Source organism: Argopecten irradians, chromosome 5, assembly GCF_041381155.1.
Source record: "Argopecten irradians isolate NY chromosome 5, Ai_NY, whole genome shotgun sequence".
In the NCBI taxonomy this organism is placed as follows: Eukaryota; Metazoa; Mollusca; class Bivalvia; order Pectinida; family Pectinidae; genus Argopecten; species Argopecten irradians.
In genome coordinates, this window is record NC_091138.1 from 29667306 (window position 1) to 29687245 (window position 19940).

At 35.9% G+C, this 19940-nt stretch overlaps 1 protein-coding gene across 2 annotated transcripts; it reads right to left on the reverse strand.

The window, feature by feature from the left end:
• Positions 1-573: 573 nt before the first annotated feature.
• On the reverse strand, positions 574-18894 carry LOC138323479 (sphingosine kinase 1-like). 2 transcript variants are annotated; one of them, XM_069268124.1, is made up of 6 exons: positions 18206-18894; positions 4807-4956; positions 4084-4178; positions 3102-3217; positions 2141-2361; positions 574-1766 (listed from the first exon to the last, which is right to left on the reverse strand). In XM_069268124.1, the coding sequence occupies exons 1-6, from the start codon at positions 18609-18611 to the stop codon at positions 901-903; spliced, it is 1854 nt and encodes a 617-aa protein (XP_069124225.1). In that variant the 5' UTR covers positions 18612-18894; the 3' UTR covers positions 574-900. The 2 variants fall into 2 exon arrangements, with proteins under 2 accessions (XP_069124225.1, XP_069124226.1); XM_069268125.1 differs by lacking the exon at positions 18206-18894 and adding an exon at positions 16021-16431.
• Positions 18895-19940: the final 1046 nt, after the last annotated feature.

Consider the following 19940-nt stretch of genomic DNA (forward strand, 5'->3'; position numbering starts at 1 on the left):
CCCTATATTTCAGTCTAATATAACATTAATACAACATTGAATAGTAAGGTGATACTTATCGCGTCGTTACCATACGTGCATTGTTAGTGTTAATTAGCAGACTTACATAACATTGTAATTGTTTGTGTAAAAGAAAGGTGATACACAGCTGACAACAGTTAACATATATAATTAACAATATAGGGACTTTTAATAGCTAGGAATTAAAGGCTTAAATAAAACAACGACATAAAAATAAGATGTGCAAAAATAATTTTACATTAATCAAAAATATATATCTAATTGACCGTGCATATCAGTATTGTACACTTGTATCCAGTTCCCTTTCAAACAGCAAATCTGCTACGATGTTCTACAAAACCTGAAGCAGATTTATGAACCATATCTCTACTTTTAGCACTTTCCTGTCACAGACACACAGAAACACTTACTAATAACTTTTATGACATGGTATAAATATAAAACTTTTAAGGGAGATAATCTGCTGTTTTTGATTTTGAGATCACATTCCAATAATACGATGTATTTCATACAATTTTGTCCACACTGTTAGAATTACTTCTTTGTCCTGTATTTCATACAATACACGCACCAGTCATACATGTTGTATACACTTGCACTCCTACTGCTTTGGAATCACATCATGGCATTTAAATTTTAGATGGCTGTATGTAGAAAAACGCTTGTTAAAGCAGAATCTCTATAAAAATAATAAAATAAATATATATAATTTTTGTAGTGTAAACATATGATGCCCTCAGGCTCTAAGAAAGATTTAGAACTAGAATATTAGATTAATTTAGCATCAGCACATATGTAATCCTCCTTCACAATTACTAAGGTGATTGATTTGAAAACTTGGTCCTTAACCACCACTTGTACATGTTTTCTTCATTCCAATTACTGAATGCCCATTATGCGGCCCATCTGAGGGAATATTTGACCCTGAACAGGGGCCATGTCTACATGCTCTCCATCTACCATCAGATTCCCGACCGACAAATCGTCTGGTGTCAATCGAAACGCCGACACTTTCACATATTCTACATATGGAGAGTTAATGTGGTTGCCCTCATCAATGGAAAGAAAAATGTCAAGCAAAGTTTTCTTTGTGATACCCGCACGAATAAACATAAGGTGAATACAACCATCGTTTAGTCTAGCCTCAGGGGCGAACAGGTTGTCAGGGCCCAAATAGGGCTGATATGTAGCAAGAACAGTTAGAAAATCTCCGTGCACTTTTACCCAATGGGCAGGAACAGGTTTGTCCAAGGGAGGCAGGAGGTTACAAGACACATTGGGACTAAATGCAGAACTACCAGACGCTCTTGAGGGGTCCATATTGTCGTCTGATTTCAAATGATTAACAGGTCCATTGGCACCACCTGTTTCTGTATCACAGCTCATGTCTGATGCCCCTGTGCAATTCGTTTCTTTACGATCATCAAGGTGGCCACTGGAATCTCCATTGACATCTGAAAGGTTCTCTTCCTTCACGGCCTCGTCAAACACCATGCCAAGATTGTCTCGAGCAAAGCTATGCTTACCACCTGATATTGGCATCACAGGAACAGAAGCTGACCGTAGCCGTTCATTGTCCTCGGATATAGTACGGTAGGTTCCCATGACTCCATTTTCACTAACAGAACCTGCAGCTTCACGACTTGTTGCTCGACGCATACTGCTTTTGACAATTGTCTGTTGAGTCTTTGGAGTGTAATGTCCTTTTGGCAGAAAAGCTATCTCTCCACTGTAACTGCGAGGTCCTATAAAATACAGCATTTCATTTGAAATCAAAGTTTTTCAAAGGTGAAATATGACAAGAATACAGCAATAATGTAATAAACAGGGAAAGTTTACCAAGCTTACAACTTAATTTTTTTGTCCAACACACTACCAATAAAGGTGATGTAAAGCTAAGCAGTAGATTGTAGCCTATAAAATTTCAGTAAAACATGTTTATAACAAAAATACAACAAATTCATGGTTATAACGTAGTAAATCTCATTCCCCGTCAAGGTTTCTATAAGATGTTTGTAATATGTATATAACAATCTATGACTATAACAAAGTAATTTTGTTGGTCCCCAGATGTTTGGTATCACTAGTATACATTACAGCTTAGAGAAGAGAGACTTACTGAGAATTCTGAAGAATGCATAGATAGTAAAGCGTGCTGCACCAAATGCACGAAGCTTTTCACTCTCATAGTCGATGTCTGCAATCATACCCCAAGCAACAGACAGGAAGGAAAAGACCTGCAATGTGGGCAGCTGAACCACTACTAGGTCCATAGGAATCACACGGTGCTTCAACAGTACAAAGGTGGAATGGAGCACCATCTCATCTCCAACAGGCTCACTGTACACAAAATAATAAACATAGCATGTATATATAACATACATATGGACGGACATGTTATAGAACAATAGTACAGATGCTACACTGCTGACGAATGGTATTTTTTCTCTATCAAAAACAGAAACAGACGATTTAGTATTTTTCTTCAGTGTTACAAAAGTTACTTACTTTATACCATTACCACCATTGAAAAGTTTGAGCTTCTAATTTACTTCAAGATAGAAATATTAAAATTTTTCAATCGCATCCCGAAAAAATTCTGTGACACTATATCCTATATGGAATACAGCACTGATTGAGCATGCACCAAAAGCAAAATAATGTTTTTTAAATTCTTTTTGTTTTTGTTAATTAAACATATATATACACGATTAAACTCAAATAATTGTTCAAATGATGGGTATCGTTTATGCTCTGTCGGCGGTGGAGCATCTTTAATGTTATGAAGAAAATGTGTCTAGTACACTAGTCAGTCAAACATGCATGGTCAACATATCAATATTAGCTGCTCTCAAACTCTCAACACTTTTCACCTCACCACTATGAGATTTCTAACTGATTTAAAGTATACATTCAAAAATGTTTTAAATCAGATGACAGATATCATTTGTCACAGGATTATTATCTCTGTACTCATGTTCTAGAATATATTTTGCTATTCACACCATACACATATCACAGAACCTATAAATCCAATCAAAATCTCTTACTTTTTATTATATAATTGGCTTTCATCTTACCCAGCTAAGTAATTGATGGTCCAACACAAGGCATTGCCTGAGCCCCCTGGTAAACATCCCACTGGAAACTGGATAGCTCTCTCCCAATCTGGTCGCTTCATCAAGCCATTTATAGTCTGAATAGACAGGGAAATGGCACTATATATATATTTATAACATGGGTAAATATTTCATTTACTACACAATCTGTCACAAAATGTGTCTTAAACATGACAAAGAATATACTCCATTTCAATTTAATTCTATTACAAGATGGTAGGTTACTAGAGCCTCGATCAAAGGCTTATACATTTATACATGCATTTCACCAAGAGTCATACAGATTTTAATTCCACAATCATCCGTAACAAATAATGGGGTCACCTGATTAAGTTACAATATTTCCCTTGATACTCTTGTTAAATCTCATTTACCCTTCTCTATAGGCCAACAAGTGTTATTGATCCAAGTGGATGCAGTTTGATTTATAACTGTTATTTGAACCAAAGGAATTTTAAAAGAAGGCATTACATATATTTCTTTTAATACTTTATAACAAACCACAACCTCATGAAGTTTCATGACAAACTATTAAGAAATAGGCTTAAGTACTTAGTATGTAAATCAGTGATTTCTATATTTCTGTCAGTTCCTATTTCTAGAAATGGAATAACTTATTAAGTTTTTCACTGGACAAGATTAAAAGTTATGATACTCATATACACTGTAATCAAATTTCTTGACCATTTCAGTGTGTCATATTACACCTCATTTTGTATTCCATGATTTAAAAGATCATAAACAACCCAAGATACTTGGAGAAGTCAATATCTATTACATATAGATGCAAGATATATAACAAGTAAATCAGAATATTGTATCAAAATAACCATCATCGGGGACCCACATTTGATTGCATTAAGCTACTGTGCACTTCAATCAACCGAGGGTCTCTGATGACGGAAAATGACTTTTGTTGAATTCTATATAAATCTGATCTTACCTCATATATCAGACCATCCCCTGATACAATAATGACAGCGTACCATACAGACAAATCCAGGTTGACCATGATTTCAGTAGCATGACCTGCATGTTCTACGAAAAAAATAATAATCTGTAATGATGTAAATATAACAATGGCTCAATTACAGAATATCGATTGATAATTGGCAAACAAATTCTAAAACACAATTTTAAGTAATACAACATATTTTCTAAGTAAAATATTTCACAACCATCATAAGTAAAGTTACCATACCATCTATGTCGAAAAATACCTTTTCCATGAAGGTATGTAATTTACTGTTGTTGCACTCTTGTAGTACTGTACATTGGCCATTTAAGCCACTTAGAACCAAATATCTTGGGTTCCGTCGAAATTCGAAACACAGCTCATGCAAATGGTGGTGATATAACAACTAATTTATTCTAAGAATTAAACCCGGAAACCAGATATGGAGTTCCAGATGTCATACAAAATGTGGACAACAATGTTAAACATATGTAATGTCAATACATTACAACCATCATACTAAAATATCATAAAACTACATCTAAGAATGAGTCATGTATATATTACCACTAGCTTTTCACTTCTATTTTCAAGGAAGTGCCCAGAACAAAGCTTAGGTTGGTTGTTGATCTACAGGTACTGATGATCAGATACCCATGCACCACTGATCTCATTTCACATTAACACATGTACTAGGAAAGTTTAGAGTACCTGTAATTTTAACTTCATAATCTGCATTAGCCTCATTCAGCATGGGGACCACTTCTTTCTCAAAGATTTGCTGGGCTTTACCAGGACCACTGTGAGGATTGATGAGGATCAGTAGCCGTTTAGACTCTGGTAACGTACATGTCTGCACCTCTGTTAAAAACAAACAATAAATTCATAAGAAAGCATTCTTACATAGATTGAATTGGAGTAGGTGTTTTCAATAAAAAAAACAAGGGGCCCATGGGCCTTAACGGTCACCTGAGTTCGGATACAAAATGAAAAATATATATACCGGTAAACACTATATATTAGCCTATTAGGCCCTTGAAGACAGTCAGTGATTGTATAAATTTGACTTTTCAATGTATGAAGAGTAATTGGTTCAATCAAATCTGTGAAGTTTTTTTTTAAATGATAGCCATTTTGACCCCTTTTGGCCCTGTTCCTCTGGGCCCTGGGGGTCGGCCAGGACCAATATGGATATGATGTTAAAATGCTATCTCTGGCTAATCCCTGACCCAGTTTGACCTATTTCCTATGAAAACTAAGCAAATGATGTTCATAAATGTGTTTTTCTTGAAGACTTGAGACCACAGGGTCATATAATTCACAATTTTTGTAAAGGACTTAAAGACCTTTCCATCTATGAAGAGTATTTGATTCTACCACATCTGTGAGTGGAGAAGAAGATTTTTGAAATTTTAGTCAGTTTTACCCCTTTTGGCCCCTCCCAGAGCCCCCTGGGGGGTTAAGGGGGGTCATATAATTCACAATTTTTATTGGCCTTATGCCTTAGAAGGTTTGTGTAAAATTTCATTGATATTGCTTCAGTGGTTTCAGAGAAGAAGACGAAAATGTAAATTGTTTACGGACACATGACAGACAACGGACAAAAGGCAATTTGCCTAGGTCACTAAAACACAAAAATGTTGGCACATCTTTAAAAAAAAGACAAAACATGCACTTCTGTTAAAAAAAGGACGGAAACTAAGTTTTTAGCTAAAAATGGTAGTTGGTCAAGCTTATACATTTTACATAATTACTGTATGTATGCCTCATTTAAATGCAGACGCCATAAAAATAGCCATGGCCTACTTAAAGTCACTCCTGAAGAAACATTTAAATTTGACCTCTTTTGATTCAAAGGCTGAAACAGTCCATTCTAAATTTTCAGGGTTGAATGCGTGAGTTAAATCAACGCTGGAAACCCATGGCTGATTGTATTAATGTTACACTAGAACACTTGTATAAGTGCAGCATAGCGTAGTGCAACCTTCAATCTCCGACAAAGAGTTAATTATAAAGTAAAGTTGCTGTTCAGGCTCCAATAACATATATGACATATAAAGGACACCTCTCTATAAAGGACACTTTAGCCTTGTCCCCTGGGTGTCCTTTATACACAGGTTTAACTGTAACTCTGTACACCAGAGAAATTAATGTGACTTTTTAGCTAAATCTGCAGTTTGCTTATTACTTAAACTATCATGGTTATCTGATCTGTTGAACATTGTGTTGCAGATTGACCGCAGTTCACCTTCAACACGTTAAGTGGGTCAGCTGGTCAGACTGGGTACATCAACAGAGTTTATCAAAACATGAACATACCAAAATATTCACTCATGATATGATACTAAATAAACATTAACCCTATCATCATATGTTCAGTATTGACATAAATTTTGTTTTGTAAAATATATAATAATGACATGACATTTTAATTGCCAAAAATAAAGAGAGAACATTTTACCCCATGACAAGACATTATAAAGATATCGGTTTGGTTTTGCATATAGCTAATCATTCATTGTCCAAGTTGTTTGGATGTTTGCATTGTCCTTTTGTTAAAGTGTACAAGAGATCCCAGAGGGATCTTAAGGGCCAACAAAGAATGATCTACGTCTGACAACAGAAAAAGGGATCTTTTCTCTGCTTTTCAAACTTTTACTACATGCTACTGTACATATAAAATTTGAAAACAAGAGGCCCACAGGGCCTGTATCGCTTACCTGGTTATTGTAATGCCAAGTAATGTTCTGAATACAGAATCATTGTTTCTTTTCTGAAGGAATTTAATGATTTACCTGTAATTTCCCTATTGGGACCCATTCTTTCTGCTCCAGGGGGTCAGACCCAAAATTTATACAAACTCCATGTAGAGCTCTAGGATTAGTAGCGATTTAAAGGCTTTACCTCTATTTCCCCTATTTCGCCCCATCCATTCTGCCCTTGGGGAGACAGAGCCAATATGTATACAAACTTTGTTCCCCCAAGGATGTTTCTGGCCAAATTTGGTTACATTCCATGAAGAACTCTATGACTAGTAGCGATTTAAAGGATTTACCTCTATTTCCCCTATTGGGCCCCGCCCCTCTTGGCCCCATGGGGTCAGAGCCAAACTTTATACAAACTCTGTTCCCCTTCCCCCAAGAATGTTTGTGGCTAAATTTGGTCACAATCCATACAGAACTTTAGAATAAGTAGCGATTTATAGAATTTACCTTTTTTTCTCTTATTGGGCCCCGCCCCTCCTGCCCCCCGGGGGATCAGAGCCAAAATTTATAGTTCTATTCCCCTTCACCCAAGGATGTTTCTGGCCAAATTTAGTGACAATCCATGCAGAACTCTAAGACAAGTAGCGATTAATATGATTTACCTCTATTTCCCCTATTGGGCCCCGCCCCTCCTGTCCCCTGGGGATCACAGCCAAAATTTATACAAGTTCTGTTCCCCTTCCCCCAAGGATGTTTGTGGCCAAATTTAGTTACAATCCATGCAGAACTGTAGGACAAGTAGCGATTTATAGGATTTACCTAAAATTCCCCTATTGGGCCCCGCCCCTCCTGCCCCCGGGGGGTCAGAGCCAAAATTTATACAAGTTCTGTTCCCCTTCCCCCAAGGATGTTTGTGGCCAAATTTGGTTACAATCCATGCAGAACTCTATGACTAGTAGCGATTTAAAGGAAATGCTGACGGACAGACGGACGCCGCGCCATGACATAAGCTCACTGGCCCTTTGGGCCAGGTGAGCTAAAAATAGAGGATCTTACATGAGTGACTATGTGATATGGAATTTATCAAACATATGTTTATCAAATAGTGTTATTATACATGTGTCTTTCAATATTTATGACATGGTCGCTTGACATGGCTGGATGGGCCAGTTATGTGATAAAGACCCTTTAGTACTTTCTGAGAAATAGCGGTAACAAACTTACTATCAAAATCCAAGATGGTTGCCTGTCGGCTATCTTGTTGACTGATCAGTCCCAAAATATGATATGCACAACCAAGGTCCTAAGAGAACCTGCACATGAAATTTGAGACAGATCCTTTCAGTTCTTTCTGAGAAATAGAGGTAACAAACTTCAATTATCAAAATCCACGATGGCAACCTGTTGGCCATCTTGTTCACCAATCGGTCCCAAAATGTAATATGCACAACTAGACCCCTAGGGGTGAGAAATAGCAGTAAAATTTACTTTAAAGTTGTATGGTCTATCACTTTCGCTCTTTTTGTCGTAATGAAAACTGTTTAAGTGTTATACATATTTTTCGCCGTTTGTCTGAGTTTAAAACTTTCTAATTTTACCACTTTTTATAAAGTTACAGCACTGGAAGTATTTTTAATTATAAATGTAAAAAAATCTTTTTAACGTGTACACGTGGAAAATAGGCTCGAAAGATGCCGAATCATTCCGAACTCTTCTGAACGTCGTCGCGACAATCTCGAAGTAACATGAGAGTTGTAAAACCAAGAGAAAATGTCAACAATTTTTCATAAACAAAATATGTGGTCGATCTCAGCAAACTGGATTTACAAAGAAATTAATTCCCGCTCATTACAATATTTGATACACACAATATTGAATTACGTCAATGCGTGTATTGGATGTTTCAAATACTCGCTCTGTGGACATACATATATATATATACATATACCAGCACGATTTGCTCATTTTAGCCAGAAGGAAAACGTAAACAAACACATGTGCGCTTACGCTAGTTGCCTTGATCACCACGTGCAGGACGTGTGGACGTCAGTCACGTGACAAACTTTCTAATTTTACCACTTTTTATAAAGTTATATTACAGCACTGGAAGTATTTTTAATTATAAATGTAAAAAAATCTTTTTAACGTGTACACGTGGAAAATAGGCTCGAAAGAGATGCCGAATCATTCCGAACTCTTCTGAACGTCGTCGCGACAATCTTCGGCTCTCTTACAGGCTGACATATGGTTTTGGGGAGCTTAATCATTAAGTTACATTTCCATGTTCAAATATCAAATATTAAAGCGACATATCGTTACAATGAAAATTACCAGAAATACAACTTTAACAGTCAAAATCCAAGATGGCGGCCTGTTGGCCATATTGTTGACCAATCAGTCCCACAATATATTATGCACAACTAGGGCCAGAGGGAAATCTACATATGGAATTTGAGAGAGATCCCTTTAGTACTATACAATAAATAGTGGGTAACAAACTTTAACTATGGCAGCCTGTTGGCCATCTTGTTGACTGATCAATCCCAATATGCAATATGCACAACTAGGGCCCAAGAGGAACCTATATATGAAATTTGAGACAGATCCCTTTATTCCTTTCTAAGAAATAGCGGTAACAAACTTTAACTATCAAAATCCAAGATGGCTGCCTGGCGGCCATCTTGTTCACCAATTAGTCCCCAAATACATTGTGCACAACTGAGGCCCTAGGGGAACCTACGTGTGAAATTTGAGATAGATCCCTTTGCCATTTTCTGAGAAACAGCGGTAACAAGAAATGTTAACAGCCGGAAGAAACGGACTATGGACCATAGACTAAAAGCAATTTGAATAACCCACCATCTGATGATAGTGGGCTAAAAATTCTGTCTGATCCTTGATATTTCCACAGGGGTGTGTTTATTAGTTTAACATCCTATTCCCAGCCAGGGTCATGTAAGGATGTGCCAGGTTTGTTGGTGGAGGAAAGCTGGAGTACCCGGAGAAAAAACACCAAACAGCGGTCAGTACTTGGGGCCATGGTGACCAAGTGGTTCAGATGTCTTGACATATTACCATAAGCCCTTCACCTTTGATCATGAGTAGCCAGTTTAAATCCTACGTGGGCAAGTTGCCCTACTAAGCAGGACAACTTGGTGCTAGGTTTTATTTTACTAGGGAAGGGTGAACTAGTGGCAGGAGCCAGAGCCAGGGTACCAGATACCTCAAGAAAATTTAAAAGAAAGAAATCAACAGATAATATGTTAAAATTTAGCTTCAAAAACCATTAAGAAGTATTTTTTATTTGTCGGATACATTCTAATTCTTCCATTGACCATTGCAACTCCACCTCACACAGTCATTCCACACACACTGATGATTATATTAAAATGAAAACAAGATAATAAGCATGAAAGTGTTTGGAAAATAGATAAACACAGCCGTGTAACAATAGTTTATATACACACACACATTCTTACAAGGAACTAAATAACAACATCCCATCCATCATAAGGAAGTTGATTACCACAGTAAGCTATATATATATCTATTCGACATACATTCTATTAAAGCTTTGTCTGAAAACAATGAGCAATCTTATAAAGAGCAAATGAAGGGCACAGAGATAAAATCTTTATCAGTTCACTTGTTATATGTAAACATGGCAACTCAATGAACTGGCTGTGACAGATATATCACTCAAGATATCAACCTGTACACAGATAATACCAAATTTTGACCTCTGAACAACTTTACTACAGCACTGGCCCATTACTGGCATGCATGCCAGATATTTTTCATTTAAATATGTCTATAACTTAGAGATCTGTTCAATCTTTCAGCAATTAATCATGTTGTTCCTAAGATTTTGATCTTTTACTCTCACGACGTGATCATGCGACATCATCTAGTATATGACTCTTGTAATAGTAAACATATTGAACAACCTAAATCCATTTTATATTGCTTACCAACAACTACATGTATATGTGTGGTATCTTTTAAAGTCAATGGGGGACTTGCACAATCAGGATCCTGACTGTGCCTAAACTGCTTTAGTAACAAGTTTGCATGTTATGACAGGACAAGATGACTTGTTGCAGATCTAGATTGCATTTTTACACAAATTGAGTGTGAAGTACACTGAGTATGCAAAGTTCAGTATTAAGTTAGCGCTCTTGTCATAAAGATTCAGAATATACATATATATGCGCGTATACATGTATACTAGTAGCTAATTTAAATTTAAATTGGAACTAAGGCCTCTTGGCTTTATCCATAAATTCATTTTTAAGAATGAGGAGAGAGAATATGGTTTTAAATCTGAATATTAATGTTAGAGAATCTATATTGGGCAAATAAATATTGGACAAAACAAATAATTGAATGTCATGAAAAGTAATTATAAATGTCTATGATACAGATATCATTATGCAATCAAATCTATATCTTGATTCTTGATTATACACGTAATTAATGAAGACAGTTCATGTTCAGAAACTACATTAATTCGCATTCATAGCTATATGTATTTGAAAATATATTTTAGCATTACACAAAAATCTGTAAAACACATATACACTCTGTAAGTAAGTTGGCCTTTTACATAATGTAGTTGTGAAAATCCCATAGTATAAGCTTAAGGTAGTCATATATATATATTGAAGTCAACTGAAGATGACATTTGAAATTCAATACTGTAGTCACCTTCACCTCCAGACCTTCAGCAATGTCGTAATATAGTATGTAACGGAGATGATCTGATGTACATGTATTCACAATGCAGACTGTTACTTTCAGTAGCTTTTCTTTTTTTTTTTACTTTACCGTTTACGCTTCTTTTCAAGAAAATAAGTAACTATGTGCTGAAGCCTTGGTTGACATTACAAATGATCATGATTCTTGGGGAGGGGGGGGGGGGTGGTGGAGGGGGGATTATCTAATTCTATAATAATTTCAAACATAATTATTAATGAATCATCGAACGAAAATGTAAGTTGTGAACAAAAAAAGTCAGCAACATTTCAAATCTTGTACTCAATTATGGTACATTAATATCAATCTCTGTTACAGTAAACATGCATATGCTTTTTATCCTTTGAGACACATTATATATCGTGATTCACATGTAAAAGACTCGCAAGTTCATGTAATATAGAATACAGTACTAGTGCTGATGTTAAAGGCATCACCTGTTGACAAACATTGTTAAAGCCATGGAAAAGAGGCGTTTATACATCTTTCACATTCAATTTTTCCCCAGAAAAGGGGAGGGGAGCTTATTGGTGCAGGGGTGCTAATTACGGTGAATATGGTGTATATAATAATATGCAAATTTAATTTTAGTATTCAACTGTACAAACAAGGATCAAATATATATTAGTTCTATTTAACTAATTACTGTAATTAGTAAATACTTTATTGAATAATATCTAATCAAACTTCGTAAGGTACATTTTAACATACCTCGTACCCAAAATTGATTATAAATAAAAAAATTAAGATTTCGTGATTGATATGCAAGTTCACTCGATAGATATGTATCTAATATAATAATATTAATTATGTATCAGATCTAGACTAGACACATGTGATAATAGATATTTGTAGTTCATTTATACAGTAGATTAGATAAATGTGAATGTTGTCCAAAAATAAACACAGTTTGATTTAATATATCAAGATACCATATATACATGTATATCCAAACCAATAAGCAGATTGTGCATCCCTAAGTTATTTTTAGGCCAAATAAAAAAATATTCTTGTTTACGGTAATTAACACGCAGTCTTTAAAAATGAAGGGTCGGTAGGTAGGGATTTTTTACTTTTTTCTTGAAATATTTCTTTCTCTTCATCCCAGTTTCTTTGAATGAAAAACTGATGTAGACTTTATTCAACCTGATATAAACCATGCATGGATTTGATTCCCAGGTGTTTATTGGTGTCTTAGATTTACAGAATTTATACCAAATATCCTGATTTTGTGAAAAACCAAACAAAAATTTAGGTTGATATTTGTTTGCTTGAGGACACAACTGATAAAAAGTTTGTGAGTAGGCACTGATTTCATAGGGTCAGTCAGGTTACCGGAAACATTATTATTTTTTTGTATGGCCTTATGTAATCTTCAACTTTGGGGGAGGAAATAAAGTTTAATAAGTGCCCTCCCCCTTTTTGAGGCCCCAATTGAATTCCATTTACCTTGATAATGTTATGCTGACTGAATATATCAAAACAGTGTACAGAGCTTTTTCTCACTGCTTTGGGAATGGGGCCTGTGGCTTTGAATTTGGGGAAATGGAGCGCCAAAACCAAGATTTGGGAAAATTATGAAATAAGAAATAAGGAACAATTAAGATTTTTTATTTCCAGTGTAGTTTATATACTTTTTTGAAGCCAATTCACAAATATTTAAAGCCTTTTCCAACTAAATTCATGCAATATTTTTGGATGGTTTTCAAGAAACTTTGAATTTGGAAAATTTAAGGGTTTCAGTTGGGAAAAATTTAGAGGTTTTGCCATGGGGCCGATTTTCCGCCCCAATCATGCTGAAAAAAAGTCGTGGTGTAGGTTTCTTTACTGATTTTCTTGCAAATTGATATATGGATAACTTATGCAATATTTATAGGAAAGGCTACAAGTACATTTGGTTCTAGATCTATTACATTGTATAATCCCCTCTTATTTATTTCATTTTAAGTGCCCTGGTTGATAATTGGGTTGAATATGCAGGCATTATGTGTAAAGAATAGATTTGAAAATTTAAGAAAACTTATTTTCTAATGAAAATAATTCTTTAGCAGAAATCATGTAAAACTGGTAAATTAACCACATATATATATGCAACAAACTGCAGGGGTAGACACTAACTTTTTCACCTCAGCAGACCAGAGGACTGCCAGCTGGTTGTTATCCTTGGTAACCCTGATTTTGTTAGGGGGCCAGCGGATATGAGCGCCGAAGACACGAGCAGTATAATGTAGGGGGTCTGAGAAATTTACCCCCAGGGAAAATTTCAATTTCTATATTCAATTTCCTGTATCCTAGTGAAATTTGGTACTGAAATTGCAGATCTCGAAGCATACACTTTCTTAACTTAACATGCACATGTCTGCATATAAAAGGCAGTCTGCATTCTGGCAGCTCAGTTTTCTTTTTAGGCAGCCCCGGGCTGCTGTTAGTGTTGACCCCTGAATCTGATCAATCTACAAGCTGATCAGAGATTATTCAACAATGTAAGTGAAAATGACTCTCTATATATAATCTAACTCCTTATGATGTTAATGTTATCAGAAACATATATATTGTGGCGTTGATAATGTTGTACAGTGTAACTTCCCAAAACCGAACCTTCTTAAAACCGATAACCTCTAGAAACCGAACATGGATGTCATGTACGGAATGAATTCCTCTTTATTAATAGTATATAAAACTTCCCAAAACCGATCCTCCCAATTCCGAATACCGGACCGATTTTGAGATCGGAATAGTCAAATTTAAATGAAATACACTTCTGAAAACCGGCCTTACCTGAGCAACACCGATAGACTGCATTGAGGTCTGATCAACCGACCGTAAAATCAACACGTACATTATGTAACTGTACCATAGTTGTCGAATGCCATGTCCTGGGGCATGTATACAGGTGTGAAGGCTATAGGTACACGGTAATTATATCTGAGATGGTGGTGTAATTATTTAATCATGTCTATTGTTTAAATATTTAACAAAGGTCTACCACGTGCACGCGGTTTGTTTATTGTAGGAAAACAAGCAGAGCTAGTAATAAAGAGAAAGTTTCGTATTCAAATCACACATTTTTTTTTATTTACATATGTAGTTGTCGGATAACGTAAATTATCTGTATGAAGAAGCCGAAGCCATGTATTGTTTTAGAAAATGACTATGTCATATAATGACCGGCATCGACTGATCATCGTGTAATTAGACCATATAATTTGATTCTTGACGTAACCGGAAGCGATCGGCCGTATGTAGGTTAGTGCAGACGAGAACATACCCAAGAACATTCACCCAACTAACTAACCTAACTACGTTTATAAGCGTAAAAAAGTCAAGATTGTTATAATCCATTCCTTTTAAACGTATGATTCTCTCTTTTGTGATAACATTCACATTAACAATCAATATCGGTCGGTTTTAACAAACACTAGGCATATATGCGGTACACTAGTGTAAAAAACGACTTCCGATCGATTAAATCCGGATCGTAATGATCGGTATTCGGTTCACTTCTCCAAACCGAACTCTCTCTAAACCGGCCGAAATTATATGCACCGACCATGATCGGTTTCGGGAGGTTCCACTGTAATAACTTGTGCCCAATCCTAAACCTATTGATTATGGTAATAAACTATGTTTAAATCACAAAAAAAGAATTAGTTCTGGCCTTGATTTCTCGAAATAAACTCAAGTCTTAAATTTTCATATAAGTTACATAAGGAGAAAATTAAAACTGAAGTTTTGACAAAAGTCTGCACTTTTGTTTTGAGAAATCGGGGCCAGATGAATAAGCAATACAGTACAGTCAATACAAAGATGATAAATTGATTGACTGTCTCCCTTGTAAAACTAGATAACAAACTTATCATGACTACACAGTAACGGTATTCATGAGATATTGAGTTGTTAATATGCTGGAATAATAATTAAGATACGAGTTCTTATAAATATTGATGAATTAAGTCATTTCACATTTATAATACCATGATCAGTTAGTGCATGTAAATTTTACTTAAAATCTATCCCTGTTCATAACCTGTCCATTAACTAGCTCTATTACTGATACACATCAAAAATTAAATTGTAATACATTCTATACTATTAATTAAGTTCATTGAAGCTTTAACATCATATACCTAAAAGGTACCACTGCCTAATTCATATTATAATTTAAATTAACTAATAAAGGTAATGAATTTTAGCGTAACTTGTTTACAGTAGATACACCTCGCTCGCGTTTTGTTAAGCATGGTTTATTCTACTTCATGATCATGACCAGTCGACAGTAACCAGCTGATTTGAAAATACTCTTAGAGTTGAATAGGCTGATAGAAATCAGATAATGGTAGTTTCCGTTATATTAAAGAAATTATCATCATCAGACCATTAAATCAACGGCGTTTACAGGCATTGCACACCTGTAAACGCACGACCCGTCATCAACTGTAACGTGTTTAGTATAAACACACTGTACCTGCCATCGCTACATCTTGGCCCCTTGCCAAACGAGTCACAACATTTCTCCATATAGCACATGTTCTGAAATTATCGTCAAATGAAGATGATGCATTGCATCCAAATGTTAAATCCATACGAATCCGGGTCAACTTAGAACTCATTGACCGTTTCCGAAATGGATAAGCGTATATTGTTAGATACGCCGTGGAGTCGTCTGCCGATTTAGATCTGCGACACCGGCAACCAACAATATCACCCATGTTTATATGTCTGATACAGTCCTCTTTCTCATCACATTCTTCAGTGTTTTGATAGGTAAGTCCCATTCGTGTAAGTGAAACCATGAAAGTTGGCTTTGTCCTAGGATATAACGAAAATGCCCCCTTCAGGAGCTGTTCCGATTTCTTGCTCGCCATTTTGTATGGTACGTCATATGACCAGTCATGTGACATTCTTTTTTTGATGAGTTAAAGATGCGTCTACGGTAATATATATATTGCTCACCACTTTATGAATTTAAAAGCTTCCTTCATCAGCAACACTGAGATAAAAATAAAAGAGCCATTACAGAAATATTCCCTTCGAGATTGACTAGAAAGAAGATGCTTCTTTGATGAAGATGCTTGTGTCCTATAATTAATTGATTGCATAATTAAGCTAAATACGTTTATGGATATTGTCACTACTTGTAGTCCTAGCGTTCATAAATCGATATATGGACATTAATTAGCTATGGGCGTCCATAAAATGCACCATGAATTTTAAAGTAAATTGTCAATAACACTTATAAATTTCCGGTAATGATACATACATATGTTACCTTTCCGGCTTATTCAATTACTGTTAACTATTTCTTCTCTCTCTTTCGTACTCTATGTGATTTTTTTCCTTCGCTCCATTAGTTAGTACAAATTTGTGAGAAGTACGTGGCACACATGGGAGTAAGAGTGCTTGTTTTTATTACTTATCTCATCCAAATATTTGGAACAGAAACGACCTCGGAGACATTGGCATTCTAACATCATACATCGCTTCCATGTCCTGAAAACGTTACCTTACTGTTATATTGCAACACTTCGACACTCAAAACAAGGACGTACAGACTGTAGACGAAAAAGTTACAAGTTCTTGTCCAAAATAGTATAATAACATGACGCGTCATGTTATCATTACAGTATCTTATTAGTATTACGACCTACTGATCGTCACCTGTGTATTGCACATAATATGATATAATATACAAACACCACAAAATTGTATTCTTTGAGAAATCTATGTGCTCTGGTCGAAAACTCATCATATTAAGAGAATGGGACGACTGGTTAGTTCCCCATTATCAGTTTTCAGCGACATTGAGCTGGATTACTTTCAAATCAACTTAATTCTCGGGTGAATTTTCCGGTAATCTTCGGATTTCAAACGTAGATGGATGGAATTTTTTCAGATATGTTGCGTGTTGTAATTTCTGAGAGCAGAAACAATCCAGGCCAAACGCAACCAAGTTGGGTGTGTTGCTCGGTATACATTTCTAAAGACAGAAACATATGTACGTCATATATATATAGGCCTATAGGCTTCTGTCTTTTCGATTGAGAAACTTTCAGCAAACAAAATGGAAAAGATTTCCATATTTCAGATTTAAAGGAGAAATACACACACGAACTCGTCACACACAACATATATAATTTCCATACAGAAAGGTCCGTCCGTAAAGCTGACAGTGCACGTTAAGGCCTTTTACAGCATTGTCAGCTTAAATGTGGATTGGTAAAATAGATCGAGAAAAACAAAAATCGGAATCGCATTTTATCAGAACTTCGGGTAATGAATGAAGTTCCATTTTCCAAGAAATCATTTTTGTGAATTATTTCTATAACATTTTGCCATGAGTTAAAATTATTTTAGGAGGGGCAAATGCACGCGGATGTACGAAATTGAGAGAGTCTCCACTTTAACCGATTTTTCCCCGATGTTGTGTACATTATAAATACACCTGTTGTCATGGTGCTATTCGATGTATTTCTAGAGCTGGTGTTTATACCTGTCGTGAATACCGATCAATAAGTTACCTGTGTATTATAGTATTGATCAAATAGAGCATGACCGGGTATACAATCCACATACACAATGTATACTGTAGTATGTGTGTACCGCTTTTGAACACGTGAATACCATTTAATAATTTAAATAAATCGATATACCTTCAACAGCTACCTGTTGACCCTTTGCCAATCTGCATATGACGTTCCTCCATGTGGCACATGTTTGGAAGTTTTCCTCGAGGGAGGACGATGTGCTACAGCCAAACGTGACCGCCTTGCGGGCCCGGGTCTTTTTGGACGGTCTACACGTTTTATGACGAGAGGGATATCCATATACAGTGAAATATGTCACAGGACTATCAGACGTTTTGGATTTTCGACACAGACAGCCTGTGATATCACCTATGTCGATGCTTTTGGCCGTATTTTCCCCACTAATTTCGTCCTTAATGTTCCTGTAAGTGATCCTCTGGCGCGATAATGACACACGAACTGTATAATCCTTTTTCGGGTACAAGGAGAATGTACCCGTGAGGAGAATATCGGCACCTCCAACTGCACACATCTCCCCGTACACACGTACCGTCCTAATCTTGTCGAGCGGCAGGTGTAACGCCGCGACAGGATTAACGTCTCATAAGCATTCGACACGTGCCTTACCTCACAGTTTCTCAGAAAGAAGGATATACCGGCATATTAAAAAGTCATATTGACCAGAGTCTACACACAACCAACACCCTTTTCACGGTACAGCACGTTCAACTTACACACACACTGTAATATTGCGAAACATTACCACAATAGAATCACTAGCTCGGATCAGCTTGTTCTGGGTCAATGGAACATACCGTCTTAATTTGTATGATGTCGGTACATCGTCACACGTATACGCATTATATATCATATTTCATTATTTCGATACAGGTTTACAAGTCATGCTGACGAGTAAATTTTACCTGTGATGTACTTGATTCACGTATACGTGCGCTGTCGATGTGTCAATGTAGCAAATATTATAGCAATACTGTAGACATTCTCCACTATTCACCCTTCTTCATTAGTTTTATCAATTAGATGTATTCCTAATGTGAATTTGCAAATGTTGTGTTTAATGCGTTCCGCCATGTCAAATTGTTACATGTGTGTAAATAAAGAAATCTTAAACACAACGTGCATTCTCATTACTTATCATTACTTATATGTATTTATCCGTGGAACTCCATAAGCATGCTACCAGTCATTTTCGACGCGCTGGGCCGAGAGTTGAGTTAAATATCAAACAATGCAACTAACCCCTTGAAAATTTTATTTTAATATTATTTTAATATTATGATATCATCATTCAAAGCCGATGAAAAAAGTTGAAAACGTATTTTATTTACCAAAAGGATTTGTCACAAGTTACAACTTATGAAACATGCACATCAAAACACCTTCGATACTCCAGGGGTGACTATCTCATAGTAAACCTGATTGAAGTAAAATAAGAAGGGATTTAGGAAAAAGAGTCGATTTAAATTATGAGAAAAGCTTTGATCTAATATCATAATCAAGAGCATTCTCAAGAGAAAAAGGAAGAAAAGACAGATTTGTGATTGAAAGCTTGAAATTAGGAAATTTATAGTTGTGACCATAAGTATTTGAGAATAGCTACAGTTTATATCAACATGGGCCCATCAGAGTGCCCGTAAGACCATTTTTAACGTTTTAGATGTGTAGATGAAAATATATAAAATCATATTCTACATAGTGTATCATAAGGAATATTTTACCCTTATGAAACCAATGATTATTTGTAAATACATTGAACTTTCAAAGATATAATTTAATAGGTAGAACTTGAGAAGAAGTTCAAAATGTGTTTTCAAGATGGCGGCTGTGACGCCATCTTGGA